Source organism: Perissodus microlepis, chromosome 11, assembly GCF_051167445.1.
Source record: "Perissodus microlepis isolate ML-2025 ecotype Zambia chromosome 11, ASM5116744v1, whole genome shotgun sequence".
Classification (NCBI taxonomy): domain Eukaryota; kingdom Metazoa; phylum Chordata; class Actinopteri; order Cichliformes; family Cichlidae; genus Perissodus; species Perissodus microlepis.
The window spans coordinates 7,574,819-7,598,210 of record NC_140471.1 but is presented as its reverse complement, the minus strand read 5'-3'; the positions used below and the strand labels follow the sequence as shown (position 1 = coordinate 7,598,210).

Here is a 23,392-nt window from a genome sequence, read left to right as displayed (position 1 = left end):
TACATTAATGCAATCAGGACCAAGTCTGTTTTGTCTCTCATTAAGAAAGCTAGCTATCTTGCTGACAAGGGCCAGGTCACATTTGGTCGTGACTATAAGCATTTTCTATTGGTGAGAGAGACCAGGAAAAGAGACAACAGCTGGAATACTCCAAATCAGGGCTGGTTAGGTTTCAGTAGTGATATAGGCACCAATTGTGCTGTGTCTGGTTGTCTTTTCAACACTGTGAGCATTGAAGTGGATTTATGAAGGCTAGGAGTCGAGTAGAAGTGGGAAATGTATGACTATAGAGCTTCTTATCAACATCTGGAGCTTTACAGAGCTGCTGTTTTTCTCTTACTTCAACCCCCTCATCTGACCTCTACACCATATCATGCTGATCTACAACATGCCCTATAGATGTGCAAATGTCAGCTGTTTACTGTGTGGTCTGTTTTATATTTAAGGCACCCAACAGAAGATCTTTCTAAATTGTAGATAAAAACGAGTGGTGGCCTTGATCACAGTTTACATGCACTTGCGTTCACTTGTTGAAATGCACCTTTATTTGCTTCAGATCCTCCTGACTCTGAAGAACAATTAGAAATTACTCTTTTGTGTCTAGATGCAAATAAAATGTATGCATATTAACACTGAAGCATACACATGCATGCACAGGGACAGTGTGCTACTGTTGACTGAGGCACCACCCAGAAGTGTCCTGACAACAGAGCTACAGCATGCTCCGTTTTCTGGAACAAACCAGCTGGCCTGAGAAATGTTGGGTTTATAACTAAAAACAATGACTCACCAAAACACAGTGGATGGGATAGAAGGAGCCTCTGGTGGGAACGGGGATTGACCTCTCTCTCTGAATGAGCCCTGTACTCACTACATGACTGCATGATTATTCACGTACTTGTTGAGAGACAGTGTCCTAATGTAGAGACACACATATGCATTTTATAAATGTCTGCATATTAGAGTTTTAAATTCTATAGCGAATCAGTAGTTTTGTACATAAACATTTTACTTCTTATCCTGACTTATATGTATATCTTACAACCAGTTTACAGAACTTTGCTTGTATGGAGACGCACTTCAGTGATTCCATAAATCATACTGAATAACGAGTAGGCACACTGACCGACTCTCACTGAGACACTCACTTATCATAAAGATTAGGAAACTAGCTTCTTTAAATTTTACTCTTTTTCGCTTACATGTTTTCATTATTCTGCTGATGTTCTGCATCTCAGTATCTATTCAGTCTCCCTTTTTCTGTCTTTTGATTCCTTTGAATGTGCGTCTTCCTTTTAGTTCATTTTTAAGACTTATTTGTGCCTCTGTTCACCTTTTTCTTTCTGACTTCTCCTGATTTTCTTGCTGGCTTAGTCACTTTACAAGTTTCTTCCTCCCTATTACCGTTACTGTACCCACAGCTATAGTCAACCTTTACGAGGTGGGTCTAGCCTGTCAGCTACAAGCTACTGCAATTGGGCCACTTAGGGTTGTAGCCTTATATATTCTATTAAAAGCACGCACGCACGCACATGCACATGCACATACTGTATATACCACCTTCCAGTCCCGGGCTGAATTGGCGCAGAGTGAGAGCAGGCTTTCCGTAGAGCAGGGTCTGTTTCCAGTCAAACTTGCCTGTGTCCTTCCTGAGCCCCTGGGCTCCTGTGGCGGCATTGCCCTGGGCTGCTGGGTCGGAGCTCAGCAGGGGAACTGCAGAAAAGTCCGTGTGTGTGAGAGAGCTAAATAGTGTGTGGTTACAGGGGATGTTCACTGTTGGACAGCTCGTTTGAAATGGATCCAAACAGAAACACTTGTGTTCATAAGGAGACACACACAATCACATGTTGCAAACAGTGTTCCTTGCACCCACCCACACACAGCTGAGTCCCTTTTCATTGGTGTCAGCAGCTCCAACTCTCTTTTTCTCTCTCTCTGACACACACACCAGTAGAACACCTGTCGGACTGCACGGCTCACTCCAGGACACCTTCGAGTCATGAGCTCATCGGAAAAGCAATTAAAGGCAGTGTAGGCCCCGCACGCTGGCGTAATGTTTTGTTTTGCTACTTGGCTTCGAAATTAACCAAACCTGTCAGAAGTCATCTGGCTGATGCGGGCTGGGCTATATTTATTTATTTTCTGTTGGAGAAGCTGGACACAGGGTCCCTGCACTGCCTCCCGTCCAACAATGAAGTGATTCTGAGGGGGCGATTAGCTGGCTGAGACATGAATCCTCCCCCCACTGTCTACCTGGGGGGGTGATTGGAGAGCACCTCCCACCTTGCCTGTCTGTTACTCTGATGTTGGGGGTCATTGCCCTGTAGTTGAGAGGCTGTGCCCTCTGCAACCCCCAATCAGGGCTTTGGTCTCCATTGTGGGACTTGGTTTTGAACTTGCACTGACCTAACCACTCCCTGTTGATTAAATTTCATGGTTGCAGTGACTGAACAAAAGCAGATTTTATATTCAGAGAAGTCAATGTATAAACATGTGGACTGATTAAAAAAAAAACTATGAAGATGTAAAAATGCGTGGCTGAAGGTTTAGTGGGATTTTAGATCCATAAATACAGAGACTGACAAGAACATAGATGGGGCTTAAACATTAGAGGCCTTCTCTCAGTCAGGGCTACTTAAATGTAGCTTCAGGCTGTGTGAGGCCTGATGCTAGGCAGCAGTAAGACAACACCAACAGCCTTATGCTGACTTTTAACTCAACTGGTCTTAAGCCACTGAAGAAAAAAAACACGTTTGACATTAATAGGCCCACTGTGGTTTAGTCAAGGTAAGTGTGTCTTCACAGACGTCTGCGTGTACATTTTGCGGTTGTATGTATTTTCAGAATCTAGGCCACTGAGGAGTTTTGAGGTGTTTTCTTGAAGATTCATTTGGGAAGTAAGAAAAACACCTTTGTAATCATTGTCATCACTTTTTGTAATTACCCTTATGCCACCCTGTTAGAGTGGAGAAAAACAACAGTTAGCCTGCTGCCGAGGTCACCCTCTAAGCACCCCGGGCCGATTCATGGTCCTGCATGCTTCAAAGAAGGTGCCACTCTCTGGTAGTTATGTCAACACAATGATGAAACAAGAACACCGTGTGTATTGTAAAGCCTTGGTCTTCAAAGCCTCAGCAGCAAGGTCAACACATATTTTACTTCTGTGTCACCATCAAACTGGCAGGTGGGGGGGGAGTATTGTTTGCTCTGTTAGTCTTAAAAAGAGAGGTTTTTGAGTGGTGCTGTGATGTATGGACATGGTCATGGCTGTCCTGAACAGATGCCAAGCAGACATCACGCACAGCCACAGTAAGATTACAGCTGCTGACGTAACACTGAAAACGCTGTGGAATTCACAGCAGGTATTTAAGCAGCCAAACTGGAAAACTGGAGCTGACAGCTGAGTTCATCTGATAAGTAATGAAAACTTATTTGTGTTTATTTCTGCTTTTTCTACTGAATCTGGCATAGGGTGAAATTCACAGGCATTTTTATGAAAATTCAGTTGTGTCAAGAATGAATCTATGGGTGCAGTAATTTTTTTAATTTATCCTTTTAATGTTACATACACAATTAATCTGCTGTGTTAGATGACTTATGCAGTCATGAATGATTTCAGCTAAATGTGCTAGTCCATCTTATAGACCATGATTTAGGGTCTTAAGTACATCTTCACTATTCATCTCGCTCCCAGCCTTCTGGGTCTTATACAGCTCATGCTGTTCTGAGCTGCAGCAAAACCACTTGAAGTTGGGCCCCAGAACTACAGCCACAGCCAGAGCCTATTAAGAAGCCACAGTGTGGTATAGAAGTTCAAGCCACAGGACTGAGGTTATGATTCCTCATCAGGAGGGGGAGAGAGGTGGATGAGGAAACAGTGAAAACACTGGGATGGAGTTGATGGAAGATGGATGCATAGATGAAGCAATAGAGGAAGAACTCTGAGTCAGTTTGACTTTATCCAAGGAGAATGTTTCCCCTTTGCCCAGAAAGGATTGTATACTAGTAATAAATCATGGTTGAGGAATAAAATTGCACCCAGTGAATAATAATTATACGCACAAAGCCTAGTATTGACTTGTGCATACACTATAAAATACTATATTGTGGATGTACGTTTTAAAGCTTTCACACCTTGCATACACACACGGCCACATATTTGACAGTATGAACACAAAGACATTTCACATTGCTCTCATGCACTTTTACTTTGCACTGCAAACACACGCACACATACACAAGTTCACAGGCTATAAATCACTAAATGTTGTAAAAGTGCAGCAAATTAGAACAGTTTTATTTGTATTGTTCACAGGAATAATGGAAGAGGGAGTTGTTTCTGCCAAGCTACAAAGTTAGTGTAACAAAAGTGTGTGTGTGTGTGTGTGTGTGTGTGTGTGTGTGTGTGTGTGTGTGTGTGTGTGAGCACACAAATGCTGGGGAATGGGTGGTTCTAATTCAGCTTTGTTCATGCTTTGGAGACACTAAAATGTTAGGCAAAGCAGCAGGTAATCAAGCTTTGTTGGAGGTGAAATATAAACATACACACACACACGCAACCTTGCCTCAGGGCCTGAAACAGAAGACTCGGGTCTTGTCCAAAGCTCTCTTAAACTGCTGAAAGTCCTTCTAGAGCTGAAACATCCTCCCATCGTCATGCTGGGACGTTTCACGGCACGCCAGAGACCTTATGCTAATCCTGCCGGCATGGGAATCATTATTGATAGGATCCTAATGCATTACCTCAGGGTCCGCTTATTGTTGGTAAAGATTATTATTTAAGAGTAAACCAAAACCCAGAGAAAGTCTTGAGTTTCATAGAAATTTATCAAAAGAAAATGTTATTCTTGGCTTAGCTTGATACCACTTTGAACAGCGCAATTGAAACAAACTGTCCTCCTCGCTGCACTCCAGCAAGCGGGCTCGATACCCACCAGCAGTTCATTTGGACTGTATTATGTACATCAGTGGAGGAACCTGACACTCAATGTGAGAAGATTCACTTCAAGCCACTTTAACTTGCTGATTATATTATCTTACACTGATTGCACATCAGTATTCCTTTTACTTTGCAGAAGTTTGCAGTATCAGAACTTTGTCCATGTTCGCATAGTCTCCACATTAGTCTGGATTCTGTTGACTAGGTCATATTGATTGCTGAAGTCAAACATCTTCAAAAAATGGCTTGAGCGCTGTCAAACAACTGGTCTCCAGCAAATTTCATTTTGTAAAAGCAAACAGATGTAGACGATAAACTTTGCTGTCTTTTATTTTATTTTTTTTGGAACATAGCAATTTATCATTGGTTTGATTTTCTTTGTCTTCTGTGTTATATTACTAAAACTCTGATTCTGTATGTGTTTTTTCCAGGTGCAGTCCTGCTGGTCAGTGTCCAGGGAATAGCTATCAATGTGGACCCAATCTTCTGCACATGGCTTTTGTATCAACCTCACAGAGTGAGCAGCAGACAACAGCAACAGGTACTTGATCCAGTCTCTTCTCAGACAGGCTGTCAGTTTCTCTTCCAGGCCTAATGTCAGTTTAGCCATCTATTTTCTGCTGCTTATCTGAAGTCACAACAAGATCACAGCCTAGTAATGCTGGGAAACACAGGTCTCTCTTGTAAATGAGACATTGAATCTTAATTGGACTACCTGTATAAATAAAAGTTAAGTAAGATATAATAAAATAATTAGAGCAGCAATGTTTTGGAACTCCTTCTTGAGTTGGATCCCGAGGTATTCTTGGGCAAGAGAGGATATAGAATCTGTCTGCCATAATCTGAGCATTATTGGGGTTGTTACTCAAAAATGTGAACAGCTACAAACACCACTTGTAGCTCTACTTTATCTTGAAGTGTTATTTCTATGTCCATTTGGTGGACAAATGCATAGTTGGTGCCATTGTAATCTGAGTTCTGCACAGATTACAGTCACTGTAACCAAAGTAAGTAAGTAAACTACCATCCTCATAAGGAACTCCACCTTTATACAGGCATTTGTAAACTGCTGGCACTCACACACTTAGTTTAGTTAATCGACTGAAGTGGATGTAAATGTCTGTAGTTCTTCCTCCTTCAGACTTGCCTTCTCTTTCCCAGCTACCTTTTTCCATGTGTTCTGCTCCCTGTCTTCCATCCAGTCTCTCTCTGTTTATTTGACAGGGGTCATAGTGATGGTTATGGACATTGAATGTTCTGTGCACACATTTCATGCACACTTATAGACATTCTTGGTGTGATTGCCTGGGATATAGCACAGCTTCACCCCATAAAGCCACATAAATATATATTGTCAATGAATATATTATGCTTTTTCCCCCCCCCACTGAGTTGCTCTGTTTTATGCCCCTTGCAGTTTTGAAAGATGTATGTCTGTATTCAACAAAGAGCAGGAGTTAACTGCACCAGCCCCCTGTGCTAGATGTTGTTACTGTAAGGGGGTAAACACATGTTATGAGTTGAACTACAGCCAATGTGAAGGATACACAACATGGGCTGGTGTGTGTCTATGTAGACATGCTGCAGCCAGTGTGTGTGTGTTTCTGTATGAATGTCTACCTCAGCTGCCTGTCAGGGCCACTTCTCAAGGCCTTGCTGGATTAGACAAGGCCTGTATCTGAAGGCCAGTCAACAGCATGTGAAGGACAGTGGAAAGGACACTGACTGGTTTGGGTCGAGATGACAGGAAATGCTGGAAAATAAGGAAAACAGGACTAGCAGGGGGGCATTTTCAGGTATGGACAAAGAGAGAAGGAAGTTCATTTTGTGTGACAGGTGTGCGAGTAGAACTTTTGACTTCATAGAGAAAGCCAAAGTGGAAGTAAGGCTGATGAGAGGACAAATGAGAGTATTGAAGAAATGATTAGCATTAACAGTGGAGGAGGTGCATGGGGGGTGTCTTTGAGACACAGTGAAGAGATATGGAATGAAATGATAAAAAACATGCATACAAAGGATACAAAGGAGAGCGATCTGAAAGATCTAATTGTCAACACAGATAATTTTCTAGTCAAACACTACTTTGGGCAATGAACCTGCAGTATTTTCTTTACTCTATCCAAAGTTTCAAGAACCTAGAAAAGATTTGGCATCATACTTTAGTCAGTAGCTTCAATTGCTAATGTAATTTAGGGGGGCATTTTTAATCTTAACCACAACCAGCATTTGGGTCCCAACCTAGTCACTGAAAAGCAGCTGCGTGCGTGCGTGCGTGCGTGCGTGCGTGTTTACACAGGCTGCAGTACGTGTTTGGCCTGAGGCCTTGTGCAGCTGCATCATAGCCGATTGGTATTGCTGGCCGATGCTAATGGGGTTTCCTTATTTCAGAACAACCTTCCACTCCTCTGTCTTTCAGTCATCTCACTGACAGCAGTGTGTGAGTGTGTGTGTTTGGCCTGCATGGGAGACTGCTTAAAAAAAGCAGGGAGCTGTCACTAGTCCTTGTTGGTCTTGGAGTCCGGTTTTGTGTTCCACTGCATTTTTCTTTTTCTCTCTCTGCCTGTATCTCTGTCTTTAGTTGCATTATTTATTGTTTCTCCTGATTAACAGAGATCTTGAGAGCTGACTAAATCTCTCAATTGTTCCCTTCAAGAAGTGAATAACTTCGTACTTTACATTCGCAGCATTTTCCTGTCCATGGCCGTATAGGTGCTCATGCTTTGATGTCCTTGCAGAATCCTGGTGCAGTTCCTTTGGCCAAGAGGAGAGAGGACGAGGTGTCAGTAGGGAGCACACCACTGGTCAAACAATCTTCCAATCAGGCCTCAGACTATGCCAGCAGCCCAGTCAAAACTAAGACTGTGACAGGTAGGTTGACCAATTCTAGTATGTGCTTTTTTATATAATGAATGATTGCACTGGCAAATGTATATCATACATGACTTTAAGTCATGCACGTAACGGAAACAGGCTATGCCACATGTCACTAAATTCAGTGTTTTAATTTAGTTGTTTCTCATTGGTATATTAATAGTAGTAATGTTGTTTGTATGGACTGAATTTAGCTGCTATGTTGTTACATAACATGCTACAATGTGCTGACACCTGAGTGAACCCGTTTCTCAGGACACCACATCTCCAGACATGTCATCCTCTGTTTTTCTCTTCTGGTAGTACTACTGTGGCTCTTCATGCCCAGAAGAGATGAGTGGCTTGGCTATGTGTAGCCTCCCTCTATGCCAGTTTTCCACTTTCCAGGACCCCCTTTTCAGAAAAAAACATATTTGCTGCACATACATAAGTCTGCAGAGTACATGGATTTGTCAGTACACACAAATGAATGCCTTAAGTCTATACACACACACACACACACACACACACACACACACACACACACACACACACTCACTCACTCACTCACTCACTCACTCCTTGTTTGTGTGTGATTCTTCCATAATCCATAAAGCTGTTGTCCTAAGCAGGTACCTCTGAAACTTTTGGTAAAAGATGCATAGATGGGACAGACAGAAAGGAATATGAATCTTTTCTTGAAAATGCCTACTGGGTTTATTATTTCTGCAAAGTACACCAACAGTATCAGATGTTAGGTTATTGCTGGTGGTATTAGGACAGGTAAAGAGGTTATCAGCAATTCATCAAGGAGTATAAATGAAGAGAACAAGTGGTGTTTTTATCATTTTTTAAATAATTTTATATTAACATGAGCACAAGACAGAGGAAGACACCCTACAATGAGTTGAAACATGAACTAAACATATTATTATAGATTTTAATATTTTATTTGGTTTTCATATGTACCTATTTTCAAAAAAAAATTAACTAGGGATATAATAATTTTCTTTCTGTTTTTTGCCATTTTTCAAGTAACACATATTTAACAACAGCATAATAAAACTGGAAATTCTGTTTTTAGTGTGCCACCCCAGTATGTCTGTATGTCTGTCTGTCTGTCTGTCTGTCTGGGGTGCAACGATACACAAAATTCACGGTTCGGTTCGATACTTTGGTGTCACGATTCAATATTTTTTCGATACAAAAAAATGTTCATGCCTTTTTAATTTGAGAGAAATGGCTCTTTCCAAAATAAAAGCTATGCTATACGCTTCTTCTGGGCTATATTCTCAGCAGCATATTAAACATATCAGGTCCCCATAAGGACAATCATGTGCTAACGGCTGTCTAAATGACTCGGGTAAAGTTTGTAGCATGCATGCTTGTTGTTTTTGTCTGCTTCCACTTGTCTTTGCACTAGGATGATGTCGGAGTAAATGTGCAGTCATATTCGTTGTGTTCCCACTAGTGCTGTCAGCGTTAATCTCGTTAAAATGACGTTAACGCCATAACTCGGCAAATCTCCGTTAACGAGTTACCGCGGATCGCCCCGTGCATGGGGCTGGACGGCGTCAACACGTTAACGAGCAAACTGCGCTAACGCACTAGTTCCCACCAATTGAGCATTGCGTGGCACATCCGACATACTGTTTTACTTTTGTCCATGATGCACTTACCATCAGGGTCATACTTCACATGAAAACCAAGATAGTTCCAAACGTCAGATCTGAATGAGGGTGGGGGAGGTTCAATTTCGGGTAGCGTTGAGGCAGTAGCCATGTTGCAACGAGCTTAGCTTCTGTCTTGCTAGCTTGCGCTGCGCTCAGTGGATCTGCACTCGACAGTGCAGCCTAGGCGGAGTAGTCGAACGCAGATCCACTGAGCGCTCAACACAGACAGCATCGTCAGAAGAAAAGTTGATAAAATAAATTAAAAAATTTGTATTGTTCGATACATATGCGTACCGAACCGAAAGCACTGTATCGAACGGTTCAATATCGATATGAGTATTGTTGCACCCCTAATATCTATCTGTCCGTCTGTCCGTCCTAATTAATATGAAAAACTCTTCATAGTCTGTACTATGTTGACTCTTACTGTGTTTAGGCTCCTTTAAACACTGTAACATTTTCTACTAAAGCATCACAGTGATGAGTCAGGGGAACCAAGCAAGTCGTTCAACGTTTTTCTTTCTTTCTTTCTTTCTTTTTTTAAGTCCCTGGGAAACATTTTCCCAGCAGGAGTGATAAGTCTCTGTTTTGGGTGAAGTCATCTCTGTAGCTGCAAAAAGCTTTGGATGTGTATAACTTTCTCCCATGTCAAGTGTTTAGATAGAAAAAAATGCTCCTTTGACATTTCAGAGTTTAAACAAAGGCCATGAGGGTTGTCTCCTAGCTTGTTTAAAGAGCTCACAGCTGAAAGGTCATGCCGCCGTTTCCTCCTGATTTCCCCTCTGGTCCATGTTTTTTGCAAACTAGACTAATGGCTTTTCCATAAAGAAGCATCTTTGCTTAGTCACATTCCAAAAGTATATTGTCTCATTAGAGTATTGTCAGTAAATAATCAGCTTGGCTCCAACACTCCATACTAAGTAACATCAGACTGTAGTTTGTCAGCAACACTCGCTGACTGGAGTAAACTGTCCGTCAGTGTGTTTTCTGTCTCTTTGACTGGTCGTCTCTCTTTCTATCTAAGTTTTTGTTTTTCTGTCTGTGAAGTTATCTTTCACCGGGTGACTTTATTTCAGTTTTTTTTCTCTTTTTTGTAATTGTTTTTCCTTTGTTCATCTTTTCTGTCTTGTTTGTGACATCCCGTCCACCATCAGGTTTTTGAAAATAGTAGATAAAAGACCAGATTTTAGAACTGACAACACTCAAACGCTGATGCTTTCACACGTAGTATTTTGGTTATGAAATGTTAAGTGGATTGGAAATCTGGCCACAAATTCTGCATGTGGGTGTGTTTACTGTTAGACACACAACATTTGTATGTGGCATCTAATTGTTGGGCTCCATTAGTTATTCAAACATATACTTTGTCAGACTCATGCTCTTTCCTATTCAAATATTTCTCTTGTGAAGTGAAAACAAGACATTAGTAACCAGGTGCTCAATGTAGCCCTCGGTGCCCCCGCTCCAGTTCTCCACGCTGGAGTGGAGCTTGTAAGCAAATGAATAGCGTCTTTTCTGGAAATTGCTGTGGTGTTACAGGAGAAGATGTAATGAAAAGTTACAAATTGTTTCCGCAACCAATCAGAAGAAGAAAATGGCCGAGTCATTTCGCCCTTGTGGTTTCAATCATGGTGAAATAATACGCTTCCCTACGGTTATAAGATCTTGATAGACCACAGCTCAGCACTGGAGACTTACAGCACAGCAGGTACTCTGCTGATTTCATCCCACGACTCCAGTTCCACTTGTACCTAGTTACACAATAATGCCTTCTTTCCACATTTTACAGTTTTGTTTCTGTGTATGTAGAAAAAAATGACTGGACGTCATGGCCGCGTAAAGACAGATGTGAACTCCTGACATCCTGTTGGATTGTGGTGAAACTTGATGCACATAGGTTCATAAACTAAGACTGTGTTCTGCCTTGTTTCTCTTGATTAGTTGTTCCTGGGATTCATTTGGGGGCTGATAAATGGGATGTTAATTTCTAATATTCCTTGGCTGATGATCATGGGGTAAATACCTGCTGCAGATACCTGATCTGTAAACAGATCTGCACTGATATTTAGTCCTGCTTAGACTAATGTTTTTTTAATGCTGAAATCTTGTGGAAAGTCCTGTTTGTTGGGACATTAGTTAAAATCCACCCCAAAATAGAACTGACGTGCGTTAACCCTGTAACTGTACACAGCTGAACTAAATGAACCGTAGTTTGTATTTTTCTGCGTAAAGCTTTCTTACCAGGGCTTCTTCCCCATCAGAGCTGTCGACATCTAGCATGTTGTGGTTGGAGTTTGGTTCTCTAAAGATGATTTATGAATTGTTTTACCATGCATGGAGAGCACTAAGAAGGACCGGGATATTTAAGCAGCTCCCTCTGGTCTAGCTCTCACATTTGTTTGTTTTTTAGGCAAAGAAACAAACAAGCAATCACTGTTCATGGTTAGTCCTTCAGTCCTATTAGTTTAGCATGTTTGCGTGCGGTGTTTATACCAAGTTGACTTTAAGCTGGACATAAAACTGTCTTCTTTTCCGTGTCAGCATGATGCATTTCATGTCTAAAGCCATTTAGCCTTATTGAATGTTGCGATACATTTTTTTTCTTTCAGAATGTATTTGTAATTGCTGCGTGTTTACCCCACGACATCCAGTCCAGCTGTTTAGCTTGGATTGATTCAATAAGCCATAATGATTTGCTGAAGGATAGAGCTGATTTGAATATAGTTGTAGAGAAATGACTGTTGTTGATTGATATTGATTGAACTTAATTTCATCAGTTATGACAGAGCAAGGATTTCAGGTAAATTAATAAATGTGCTGAGAAATAGCGTTTGGAAGAAATGAATTGAAATGGTCCAAGTTATCCCCCCGCCCTTTTTTTTTTTTTTTTAACAACAGACAGACACTTTTTTCCATCTTTTTACTAAATTATCATTTGGCATTTTACTTGATAGTTCAAATGTTCTTGTTTCAACCTGATTCCAAGTAAATGTCTGACTATGTGACAAGGTCCAATTTAGTTGCTGGCATATATTTTCTCAGGAGACTCAGGGTCATTTGTTTAGGTAAACAGAGGAAAGATGGGTGAGGTTTTTTTCCTAGTGGGAGTGTTTGAATCTTATGTGTACTGCTAAATCCTGGGTACTTCTTTCAGGTTTCCCTCGAGTCTTGAGCTCCAGGTGCCTCGACGCTGCTGTTTTACACCTTATAAACACAGTGGGAAAAACAAGATGATTCGTTTCCTGAAAGCATCTGTAGAAGCTGCAAATGTAATGCAAAGAAGATTTTCTGTGAAATTGTGCTTCCCGACCCCTGCTGGGCTGCCTTTCTGAAACCTTAGAAAGCCCACGGTGTGTGTGATAATCTTGCGTTCAAGTGGTCATTTTGAACATATAAGCTAATAGCTTGCATGTCAAAAGTGTGCTAGATTGAAATATTATCACAGGATTAAATGACCCAGAGTGCTGGATATATGGAATACTGAGATGAAGACTTGTTTTGTTCCGCCTGTTCATAAATTGGCAAGTGGAGTCTATGTCTGTGCCTATTGATTATCATAGTTTTCCACTGGAGCTATTGATTTTCCCACAAAATCACCTTAGGGAATTAAAAAGAATAAATCATAATCCACTAAAAGAAAATCATTTTTAGAGCTTTTAGCAGTTCAAAGCCTCCTCAGAACAATTGTACTAGCTAGATGTCCCTGCTTCCAATTGGTTATTTGAATGCATGCCTGGCACTTTTATGATTTAAAGAGAGTGTTATGTTGTTTTGTTACCACACTGAGCCTAGCTACAGTTTCATAGTAATCAAGGGGGACTTTCCTGCCGGCTTTTGGAAGGTGCCTGTTAATGTGTAGGCAAATGTACAGAGACACACAGAACCAGTTCTCTGCAGATCATTTCCCCCGAAGCACTGAGGGCAAGGTGATATCATACTGGGACCGGGGCTGCCCGGCTTGAAACTCATAACCCATAGGCACTCAGCTCTATCTGGCAACACAATATTTCAACCGTTCTCTCTTCCTCTCTGGTTTTGGTCATTACACATGTTAAATATACAGGGCACGTGTTATAAGACACCGCTGACTTTCACAACCAGTTCAGGCTCAGCTGGACTGAAGCCACTTCTGGTGGATGACAGAGACTTGGATTTAAAGCCTGTGTCTCGGTGAAAGAAAATCACATCGTCTCAAAAACTCTTTATACGATGAAACTTTAAACTAGTTTAACTTTATGAATGGCTGTTTTTGTTGTTGTTGTTGTTTTGTTTAAGCAGTTATATGGTTGGCTTTTCTGTCAGTCAGCACGGTTTTTTTTGTTTCATTTTGTTACGGGTTACATTATACGGCCCAACAAAATATTCTGGTCAATTCACATCACAGGTTTGTTTGAATGTTGCTTAGTAACATCATCACAGAAGTGTTAACAGTTGTTTTTGTGCGATTATCCGACAAGAAAGGCCGTGGAAAGACGATTTTGAAAACAAGTCATTTCTCCACAGTTTGAGGTCGATTTCTGTCTGCCCGCACAATTACGCCACAAATTGGTTCACATAAAACTAGCCTCTAAGTATTTTCTTTATTTGTCCCTAATGAATGTTCTTGTTGGCAGCAGCACCGTGTTTCTGATCATGAGCCTCCCAAGTCCCGAGCTTCTTATTGTTCTCTAACATCTACCAGAGTAATGATCTCACCGGCTTTTTTTTTTTTTTTTGCTTCAATCCTAAAATTAGCTGTTGGCACTCTGAGAACATACTTCATTTGCTGAGAAACCTTTCCTATCTGGCTGTGCTTCCTAAAGGTTGGAATGAGAACTGTTGTCTTTGTTCCTGTCCGCTTGTGGTCTGCATGATGGGATTAAATGTAATTTTCTTGTTTACTGGAAGGACAAAAAAAGAGACAAAATGGAAACATTTGCACTTGCTGTTAATCTGCAAGGTAGGACAAATATCAGGTTATGGTCAGGGTTGTGCTGCTCACAAAAACATTCTAGCACTGATGGCTTTTCTGTGATCTCAACCGTAGAGCATCAACAAAAAAGGAGGTTTGGAACTTTGTAAAGACACATGGCTTAGAAATATATATTATGGAAAGATGTATATTAATATATTTTAGAGAGAAACTAATATACACATGCATACACAAATCTATAAGAGCGAGAGGAAACTGATGCGAAGACTTCAGGCAGAACTACACAGTCATACATTACTATAATCCAAGCCCAAGTAGCCTGATGGAAGTCAGGCGGGTTTTTATTGGCTGCTGTTTGCTTTTCAGAAGGGGATAATATTTTCATTGTGGAGTTATTTATATAGTTTAATTTTTCTCGTAAAGTCAATAATTTATCAAGGTAATGATGGTTGGAGTGGGGAAAGAAAACAAGAAGAAGGAGGAATAATGAGATAGAAACCCCCACCTCTCTTAGAAGAATGGTCGAAGTCTTGAGGGGACTCGACTTGCTACGCTGGAACGTCTTTTGCCTCCACACACTGATGAGCCCATACAAGCCTCTCCCCAGCTTCCATGACAGACAGAATGGTCTGTGGGGAATATATGTGTCCTTATGTATCCCTTTGCTGCTTTCATGAATGATAAGGGTATTATGCACTGTGGATGTTGGCCGTGGGACCTGAGGTTGAAGTGAGAGGAGCGAAGAGGGAAGTTGGGGTTGAGCTGTGTTTCATCAGATGTAGTGTGGATTAGTTGAGGGGCTAGAGGGGGTTTAGTGACAGAGGATGAGAGAGGAATGGGAGGAGGTTGGGCACTGAGCTGAGATGGGTTGTTTTGCTTTTTACATGAGATGTTTCAAGGGTTCCTGATGTCACCGAGAGAACATGTGCTGTTGCAATTCTTTATGTGCTTTTATCATGGTCGGTCTGGCACAAGTCTTCAGCTCTTTTTACCGAATAAAGTGAAAATTGGTTTGCATTACTGTGTCATTATCACTTATGTAGCGAAATTTGTTATTCTCTTCTTGCTTTACATGTTGCCAGAGGCATCAGAGTCTGACTGAGTTTTCCTCCTGTTAGAAGTCTTCTTAAAGCACATCTGGAAGAAAGAGCAACCATGCAGTTTGTAGTGTTAGAGGAGTATGTGTAGAAATAAAAGGGTGATTTTTTTGTGTCTTCTTGCCACCACTTACACATTCCTCATCCCTTCAAGTGAGCCTGGCCACAGCAGCGCTTTTTCAATAACGCTGTAACGAATGGAGTCACGTAAATATTTAAATAAACACTGACTTGCATCCAAAACAAATAGGCGGGCAGGTTTATTAAAGAGCCCTATTGCTGCCTCTGCACGCAGCTGTAGCAGAATATACAACACTTCAACTCACTGTAAACCATTTGTAATAGGGAACATACCAGAAAGATAGCAGGCGGCATGAGGAAATGCCGGGATCCCGCAATGAGGCTGTTTTTATGGTTGAGTTACTCAACCACCCGGGAAAGATATGGATGCTTTGCGCCTTTGTTGTTGTGAAGTCTGTTAAATGTGTAGTGGAAAGTTCACTGGCACTGATATGATGTTAGTGTTTCTGTGTGACTGTGGGTGTGCCAGTGCCTTTGTGTGCATTTAAACACGCGTTCAGTTGCGACTGCGAATCGCACGTTTGAATGATGTGCGATTTACACTCACCACACCACACACCCTCACACATTTTACAGCTACGTTACTGTGCCGTGGCAGTGTTGCGACCTGCATCGTGATGTGAGGCAACGCTGATTTGTTTCTCGCCCTAAAGTCAAAGTACTGTAACGGGGTTCTGGTCTTTTCGTTTTTCTCTGAGCATTTGACACTGCAGCCGTGGGCTGCAAAGACAGTGGCCTTCCATTTGCTGTGAGATTTAATGGAGCCATTAAAGAGGATGAATAACCACCATCAGAACACTAGAATGTTTATAAGGGACAGGACTGGCAGCTCCACAAACCAGTTGAGAGAGAGAGACAAGAGGGAGTGGTTGGAGAGAGAATGAAACAAAGGAGAGAAGGTAAGAGAGAGGGTGTATGGCCAGAGTATGGCCAATAACATATTAGCCTAATGGCCTAAGAGAGGGTGAAAATGAGGACATGGCTGAGATGGCACGAGGCAGGGGGAATAACCCTACTTTAAAGGGACTCCGAGGACTTGTTAGGCCTGGGCAGGTTTAAGAGGTTTGGGCTCTCCTGTCATGTTTCTCCTTCATTTGAATTTAGGCTTGCCGCTCTCTCTCTCTCTCTTTCTCTCGCTCTCTCTCAATCCCCTCCCTGCAGGAATGGCAGGCGCCAAGTCACTATAACAAGATATGGCAGTTTCATTCCAAATAATGACCCTAGGATTAACAAACAGAGACCTGGAATGGTATTTAAAACCAAGCACAAGGCTTCATCCATTGTTACTGCCTATGCTGCACTTCAGCACACTTTCTGATTGGGCTAACAGACTCACTCTGGGGAAGAACATTCACAGTCTGGCCTACCCCCAAAGTAAAAAAGACAAAAAAAAAAGGCTTTCAAAAATAGATGATCAGAAATCCACTCATTCATCGGGCTTTCTCACGGCAAAGTTAGCAAGGATTAGGACAGTCTCTTTGCCAAAAAAGGAATAATTTTAAGAAATGATGGGCTCGTTGAGAACAATGACTCAGAATAATATTTTTGAGTATTATTGATTTAGGTCAGAAGAGTCCAGATGATGCTCATGGCTGCCTTTATTCACAGATTTTTGGAATCTGTAGTGACATACATTGTGTGTGTGTGTGTGTGTGTGTGTGTGTGTGTGTGTGTGTGTGTGTGTGCGTGCGCATTATGGAATTAATTATGCAGGTTTATCTTGCATGCTGTGTTTCATTGTCTCATAAGCTCCTCTGCAGACATGCTTACAGTTAGCTAGTCCTCAGTTTCTTGTCATGCAAGGTCCGCTCCACCCTCAAGTAACTTTCTCTTATTTTTGTAAATTGGAAGGAGATGGTACAACTGTGTATGAGTTTCTGTTTTTGGAGCTCAGAAGGGTGGCCTGTATTTACTTTAACATTTCATGAGTGATGATTCGTGAGGGTGTGAGCTCTTTATGGGTTCTATTTCAGTGTACAGTTTTTATGTTTGTCAAGATTATGTGTGTTTAAATGTGCTTGTGTTTGTGGTATATGCTTTTATTGTATTTTCTAATGTGGTAAAATGTTGTTTAGATAGTATAGGATGTATACTGTGAGATAACCAGGGCACTAACCAAAATTGGAAGAAACTTGCACACATACATGTACATACACAGGGAAAGCCCAGTTCTTAGGGTAATGTCTCCTTAGTCTAGACAGCTGCATGACTTACAGTGGTAGCTACACACCCCTGTCTTGTCTATATCAATCCCCTGCAAAGTATGAGATACTTTTCTAATGCCATGTAACAGGAAAACTCCAACGTATGCACAGCCCTTCACAATAAAACTCTATTGACAACTCAATGATATCACAGCAGTTTATGCAGCACTCTATTCATATTACTCAATGAAAAGTCAGCCCATGAAACACAATCTGACCTGTCAAAGTCAATTTTTGCCATCTTTCACTTTGTGGGCATCTAGTAGGACAACACTGGAAGTATTACAAGGACAGAAAAAAAACTGACAAATAAGAGTGAGGAAGGTAGACTGGAAATTGCCAAATGTAAAAATAATGTCAAGTGCAACACCAATTGTAGGAATCATGACAAAAAGTACATTTCATAGTCCCCAAGTGCCAGAGGCAGCTTGAGTGTGAGAAAATACTGTTCAAGAGTCCAGACCCATTATCAGTTTTGTTTTCTTCCACTTGTGCACATGTGCTCAAACACACACACACACACACACACACACACACACACACACACACACACACACACACACACAGAGCTCAGCATCCATATGCCTGTGGCCTAAGTCTCCCAGCGATATGCACACATACCTTGACCAACAAAAGTGGATCAAGGTATGTGGGTCAATGGTTAGTTAACCACCTTTTTTGTCATTTTCCCCACCAACATGCTGTTATTGCCATGCCAACGCATTTGGAGATATCTGGGAACATGGTGTCTGAGGGCACACTGTACAGCTGTGACATCACTGCTGTTTCTTGAAAACTGTGGGATCGGGCTGCTGAGCAAGGCAGAACTTTAAATCATGGAATATGTCTTAATGTGTCTTTAGAGAGACCCCCCACCCCCCCTTCCCTAACCTCTGACGCCCTGATGGCTTTAACATCCACAGACCTCGGGTTAACCTGCTAGAATGCCCTCATGCCTTTGTCTCGTTCATCGTATCTATGTATATTTCTCACACTCTGTCTCAAGCTTCCTGTCGTCTTCTTATCGATAACTGGTTCTCTTACAGTGAAGGTGTGCTTTAGTTCATATAGTTAGTAGAATGGATAATTGAATATGCTTATTACTGTGTGATTTTTGTGCTTGACTGTTGCCATGAGTGTCAGCACAGACAATCAGCCCTCGTCTGGACCACAGCAGGCACACCAGAACATGTCATGTCTAGAAGTTTGTGTGTGTGTGGGTGTGTGTGTGTCCGCGTGTGTGTCCGCGTGCGTGCGTATTCTCTCAGTTTCATAGTTCCCTCTCCTGCTGTAGGAGACAAGAAACCTGAGTGCCAACATTACATCATCTCAATGAAGTGTCAGTTAAACATCATATAACATGATACTTTACAGTAAATGAAAATAACAGTGAATTATGAAGAGAGTGAAATAAAGGATAAATGCAGGGCAAAATTTTCTCATGTTAATAAATAAAACCCAGTTTTTATTTAAGACTTTACAAGGTGCCGCTTCACTTCTGTGGTAGCGGTTCCTTCAGGAGTCAGCTAAATGTTTCAGCAAGTCTATCAGCAGTACAAGTACACACTATGAGAAATGATGGCGCTGATTGTTTAAAAGCTTCATTACAATGTCATGCCTATCACTTTTTTCTTTCCCAGAATCACGTCCACTGTCCATCCCAATGAGGGTGATGCCCGACACCACAGCTGCGGAGTCATGGACGACCTCAGAGGAACAAATGAAGGAGCTCATCGCCCACGCCTGGGATGCTGTTAAACGGCTCACTCTGCAGGTACCAAACTGTCTTTATGTACTGGAACAGGTATATAAGACATTTCTACTACTCCACTGAGCTTGGATGAAAGTTCATTGATCTTGTCCATTAAGATTATTTACAGTTTTTTAGTCACTCAGTGTTACGTTTGGTCTTCACATTCCAAAGCATCAAGCGTACGAACGCGTACCTGGATAAAAGTTTGTACACCTTCTGGGACCAGCAATGCTTTTCCCTGACCATCTATTTCTCTCCTATTTCTATGGTATAATATATTAAAATTTAGCTCATCCCAGCCCAGCTTTGTGCTCTCTGTTGTGAAGCCATATGGCATCCAGGGACTTCTGTTAGTTGTTAACTGATTACCCTCTTTTACATACAGATGCATATACAGTGTCTCATGTCCCATTGTGGCAAGCCGAGTTTCCGTTTGGCCTGCTGGCTGTCTTGGATGTTCCTGTCTAAGTGTCTAACTGGGAAGTTAAATGCTCCCATCGATTGTCTGTTCGCTGCATCTTGACTGGACTAGTTAGTAGAGACCACATCACAACCAGCCCCATCTGAAGCACATCAGGAAGTGCTGACAACTCTCTAGCAGGCCTCCTCTTGATGCAAGAGCTGGACATCATGGTGTGTGCACATATGGGCTTCCCTGCGCATAGTAATCATGCGGGGTACATTACTGCATGGTACATATGGATATCTTTCAGTTCAGTAATGTGTTAGGCTCAGTTTTGGCAGATTAACTACAGTATGTGAGTATTACTCCGAAAATGCTGGCCACATGTGTCCAAAGTTTTAATCTTGTGTTTTCTTTTTGTTTGTTCATCAATTATTAGGGTATTAAGCCAACCACAGTAAACAACAATAACTAATTTCAAGTATTGCAGCTACATTACTGTTAAAAGATTAGTGTTTCCTCTTACTAGCTCTCAAAGTTATGGTTACATTTAACTGTCAGCAAGCATATGTCATATGTCACAAGGGGCATCATAAATGAACAAGATTCAATTTTTAGTAATAGTTATACTGTTGTGAGTGCATGTAAGTCATCACAGGTGCAGCGGGGTTTTCTGTCAGTGGGCTTATTCATTGTGGGCAATGTGGCTATTCAGTTTCAGGGTTTAGTCACAGCTGAATCATTCCTTAAATTGAGTAGGGCTTTAAGGTGAGTTTCTATGAGCATGTAAACAATAACTATTGAGGCATAAATGAAACAACCCTTCTCAAATTATTTTAATTCCTATTGCTTGGGCCACACAATCTGATGTCATTCAGACGGAAAGAGAGCATGTGAATTGAAATAATTCTCCAGAACCGGCGTCCCATGTCAGTACATTGAGCTGTTTACAGTACTTTCACAAGAGTTAACTCAACCCTCTAATAGTTTGCTGAGCCCGTCATTGCCTCCACTTTCCTCTGTCCCCTTCGGCTGTGTGACTGGGACCACACCACATACTGCAGCAGTAATTAGGAAACACTCTGTCCTGTTGACATGGGAGTGGAAGCGAACCAAACCGAAAACCCCAACAGCTGGTACCCCAGGTCTTGGATATCCCCAAACTTGAACCACTCCATTTATTTTAGTGTGGTGTAAACAGAATACCTAATGGCTCACACTTCTGCTGCACATGTGCCCAATTTAACATGCAGGGCTTTCTTTCTGACTTTTACAGAAGAGAGAGGAGCAGGAAGGACAGAAAAAAGGTTGGGTTAATGAGACTGGGGGATACAAAGTTACCAAAGTATTTATTATTCCTTAGCTTCTGAGACCACTTAAGACTGTTTAAACAGCACATAAAGATGTGATAGCTATTGATAGTATAAACCTCTCTTTTTTTTAATCCATAGCACTTGTCTGAAATGTGGTGATGATGCTTTGTTGCTGTGGCATTATTTTTCATCTTACAAATGCACAGCGACTGACTGGAAGTGTTTTCATTTTAATAGGAATGAGATTCAAAAATATTGATGCATAAAGTGAAAATGTCTGGAGATGCCATCAGTACAGTAATTAATCATTATAATTAATACTTAACGTAATTTAGAAAAAATAAACTGCTCACTTTACCTCCGTCTCAGTCTTATTTGAATATTCAAGCTTATGTAATGTCTTATCCCTCTCAAATATGAAACCAGAATAGCAGCTGGACAAACAGAACATGCACAATTTCTGTGAGGAGTTTTATGCTCTAAAGTCACTCTTTTCACCATATTTGCCTTTTTTAATAGGACAAACAAACTATGTTAACATACATCAGCTTATCTGAATCCGAGCCCTCATATTGCCACACTCCAACCTGTGATATCTCTTCGATTTAAATTATGTGCAGTCCTAGCTATCTCAGTTTGTAAGAGTCTTACCTGTTTAGGAATAATAGATGACACATACAATGAAAATATCCAAGTCATTATTCATAAATAATTAAAGCACCATCAAAAAAGTAAAGAGACTGTCCGTGACAAAGTCAGGCAGCTGATATTGAAAACAGAAAAGCTTGCTGGCTCGTAGACAAATGGAGTTTACACATTACCTATGCTAATTACTTCTTGGATGAACAGAGGTCTCAGTCTTTCACTCGCTTAGAGCAACAGAGCCAGTGTCCACTGCAACATGCATAATGGACTCAGAGTGTTCTGTCCAGCACACATCATCCTAATTGTGCATGCTTTGTTTTTTGGTAATGTAATATGTTTTTCTATTATTTTTTTTAAATAGTCACTTGACATTGGGCACTGTCGTAAAAGTTACGTAGGCTGGAGTAGCGTGAAATGTCTACGAGTGGCTCCTGCACTCATCCTTGGAGCTTTCACCCACAGCTTTTCTTCTTCTTGTGCTTCTGGTCATTGCTATTTACCACATCTCCCGAGCTCTGTTTACTCTCCCTCTTGTTTTCTACTCTTCTCCCCCACTGCTCAGCCATAGCACTTTTCATCCAGCCATCTCCCTTTCTCCACCCTATTCTCCTGAGGACACCCATGTTCTTTTTTGGCTCTGATAATAATTGCAAGTGATCAGGATGGTGATTCTATTTCAGGAATTTTAAAATGATTCCTTCTATTTAACACATGAATGTGTTCAGCACTGGCAACAGAGCACGTTGTTACCAAAACTGAAATGGGATCTGCTGAAACAGAGAGACCGTTGCCATGGAAAAATGAAGTAACACTGCTCCCTGCAGCTGCCATGCATTAATGAGTAGGATACTTTTTGAGAAAGAAAAAGAGGAAAAAAAGCAGTGGGGTAAAAAAGGTAAAGTGGTGGAAAGGAGAGGGAGGTGTAGGAAGCTGGGAAGAATACTGGATAAAAATGGGAAGAAGCTGAGGTTGAAGGCAGGAGGAAAGTGAGAGATATACAGAAAGGAGAATCATGTGCACTGGATTTGGTGTGGCTCAGATCAAGCTGGCCAGATGGTTTCCATGAACAGGATCTGACCCCCGGATTGAGTGCTTTGTGCAGGCACATTACTTCATCCTCTGCCCCCCTCCCTTCATCCTATCATCCTTCCATTCAACACCTCATCCTCCCTGTCTGTCAGAACCCACAATTTCCAAGTGATTTGTAATTACAGCTTTAATTTTGGGCCACTTTAAACACCATGTTTCTTTCAGTATTGGGGAGATAAATTGTTAGCTTTTAAACTTGACAGTCATCTTACAAATCCTGAGAGATGCTGGCTCATCTTAATCATAAGCAATTTGGTAGATATGGCATACTAAAAAATAATTCAGGCTTCTATTATACAGTAAGTCTAAATCCATATACTAACATTTAGCATGATAAATCTGAGTGCAAAAAATAAACGTTATAATTTTGCAATGAAATTGTTTAAAACGGATGTGCTAAAAAAAACAAAGCAAAAAAGAAACAATTTAACTA

At 41.2% G+C, this 23,392-nt stretch overlaps 1 protein-coding gene across 4 annotated transcripts in view; it reads left to right on the top strand.

Moving 5' to 3' along the window:
- Nucleotides 1–23,392, top strand: part of vps13b (vacuolar protein sorting 13 homolog B) — a 298,568-nt gene that overhangs the window by 118,663 nt on the left and 156,513 nt on the right. For all 4 annotated transcript variants that reach the window (XM_084942710.1, XM_084942712.1, XM_084942711.1 and 1 more), the window contains 3 exons: nucleotides 5,371–5,480; nucleotides 7,675–7,807; nucleotides 19,397–19,530. In XM_084942710.1, coding sequence (XP_084798836.1) covers nucleotides 5,371–5,480; nucleotides 7,675–7,807; nucleotides 19,397–19,530 — 377 coding nt within the window. The remainder of the gene's footprint in view (nucleotides 1–5,370; nucleotides 5,481–7,674; nucleotides 7,808–19,396; nucleotides 19,531–23,392) is intronic.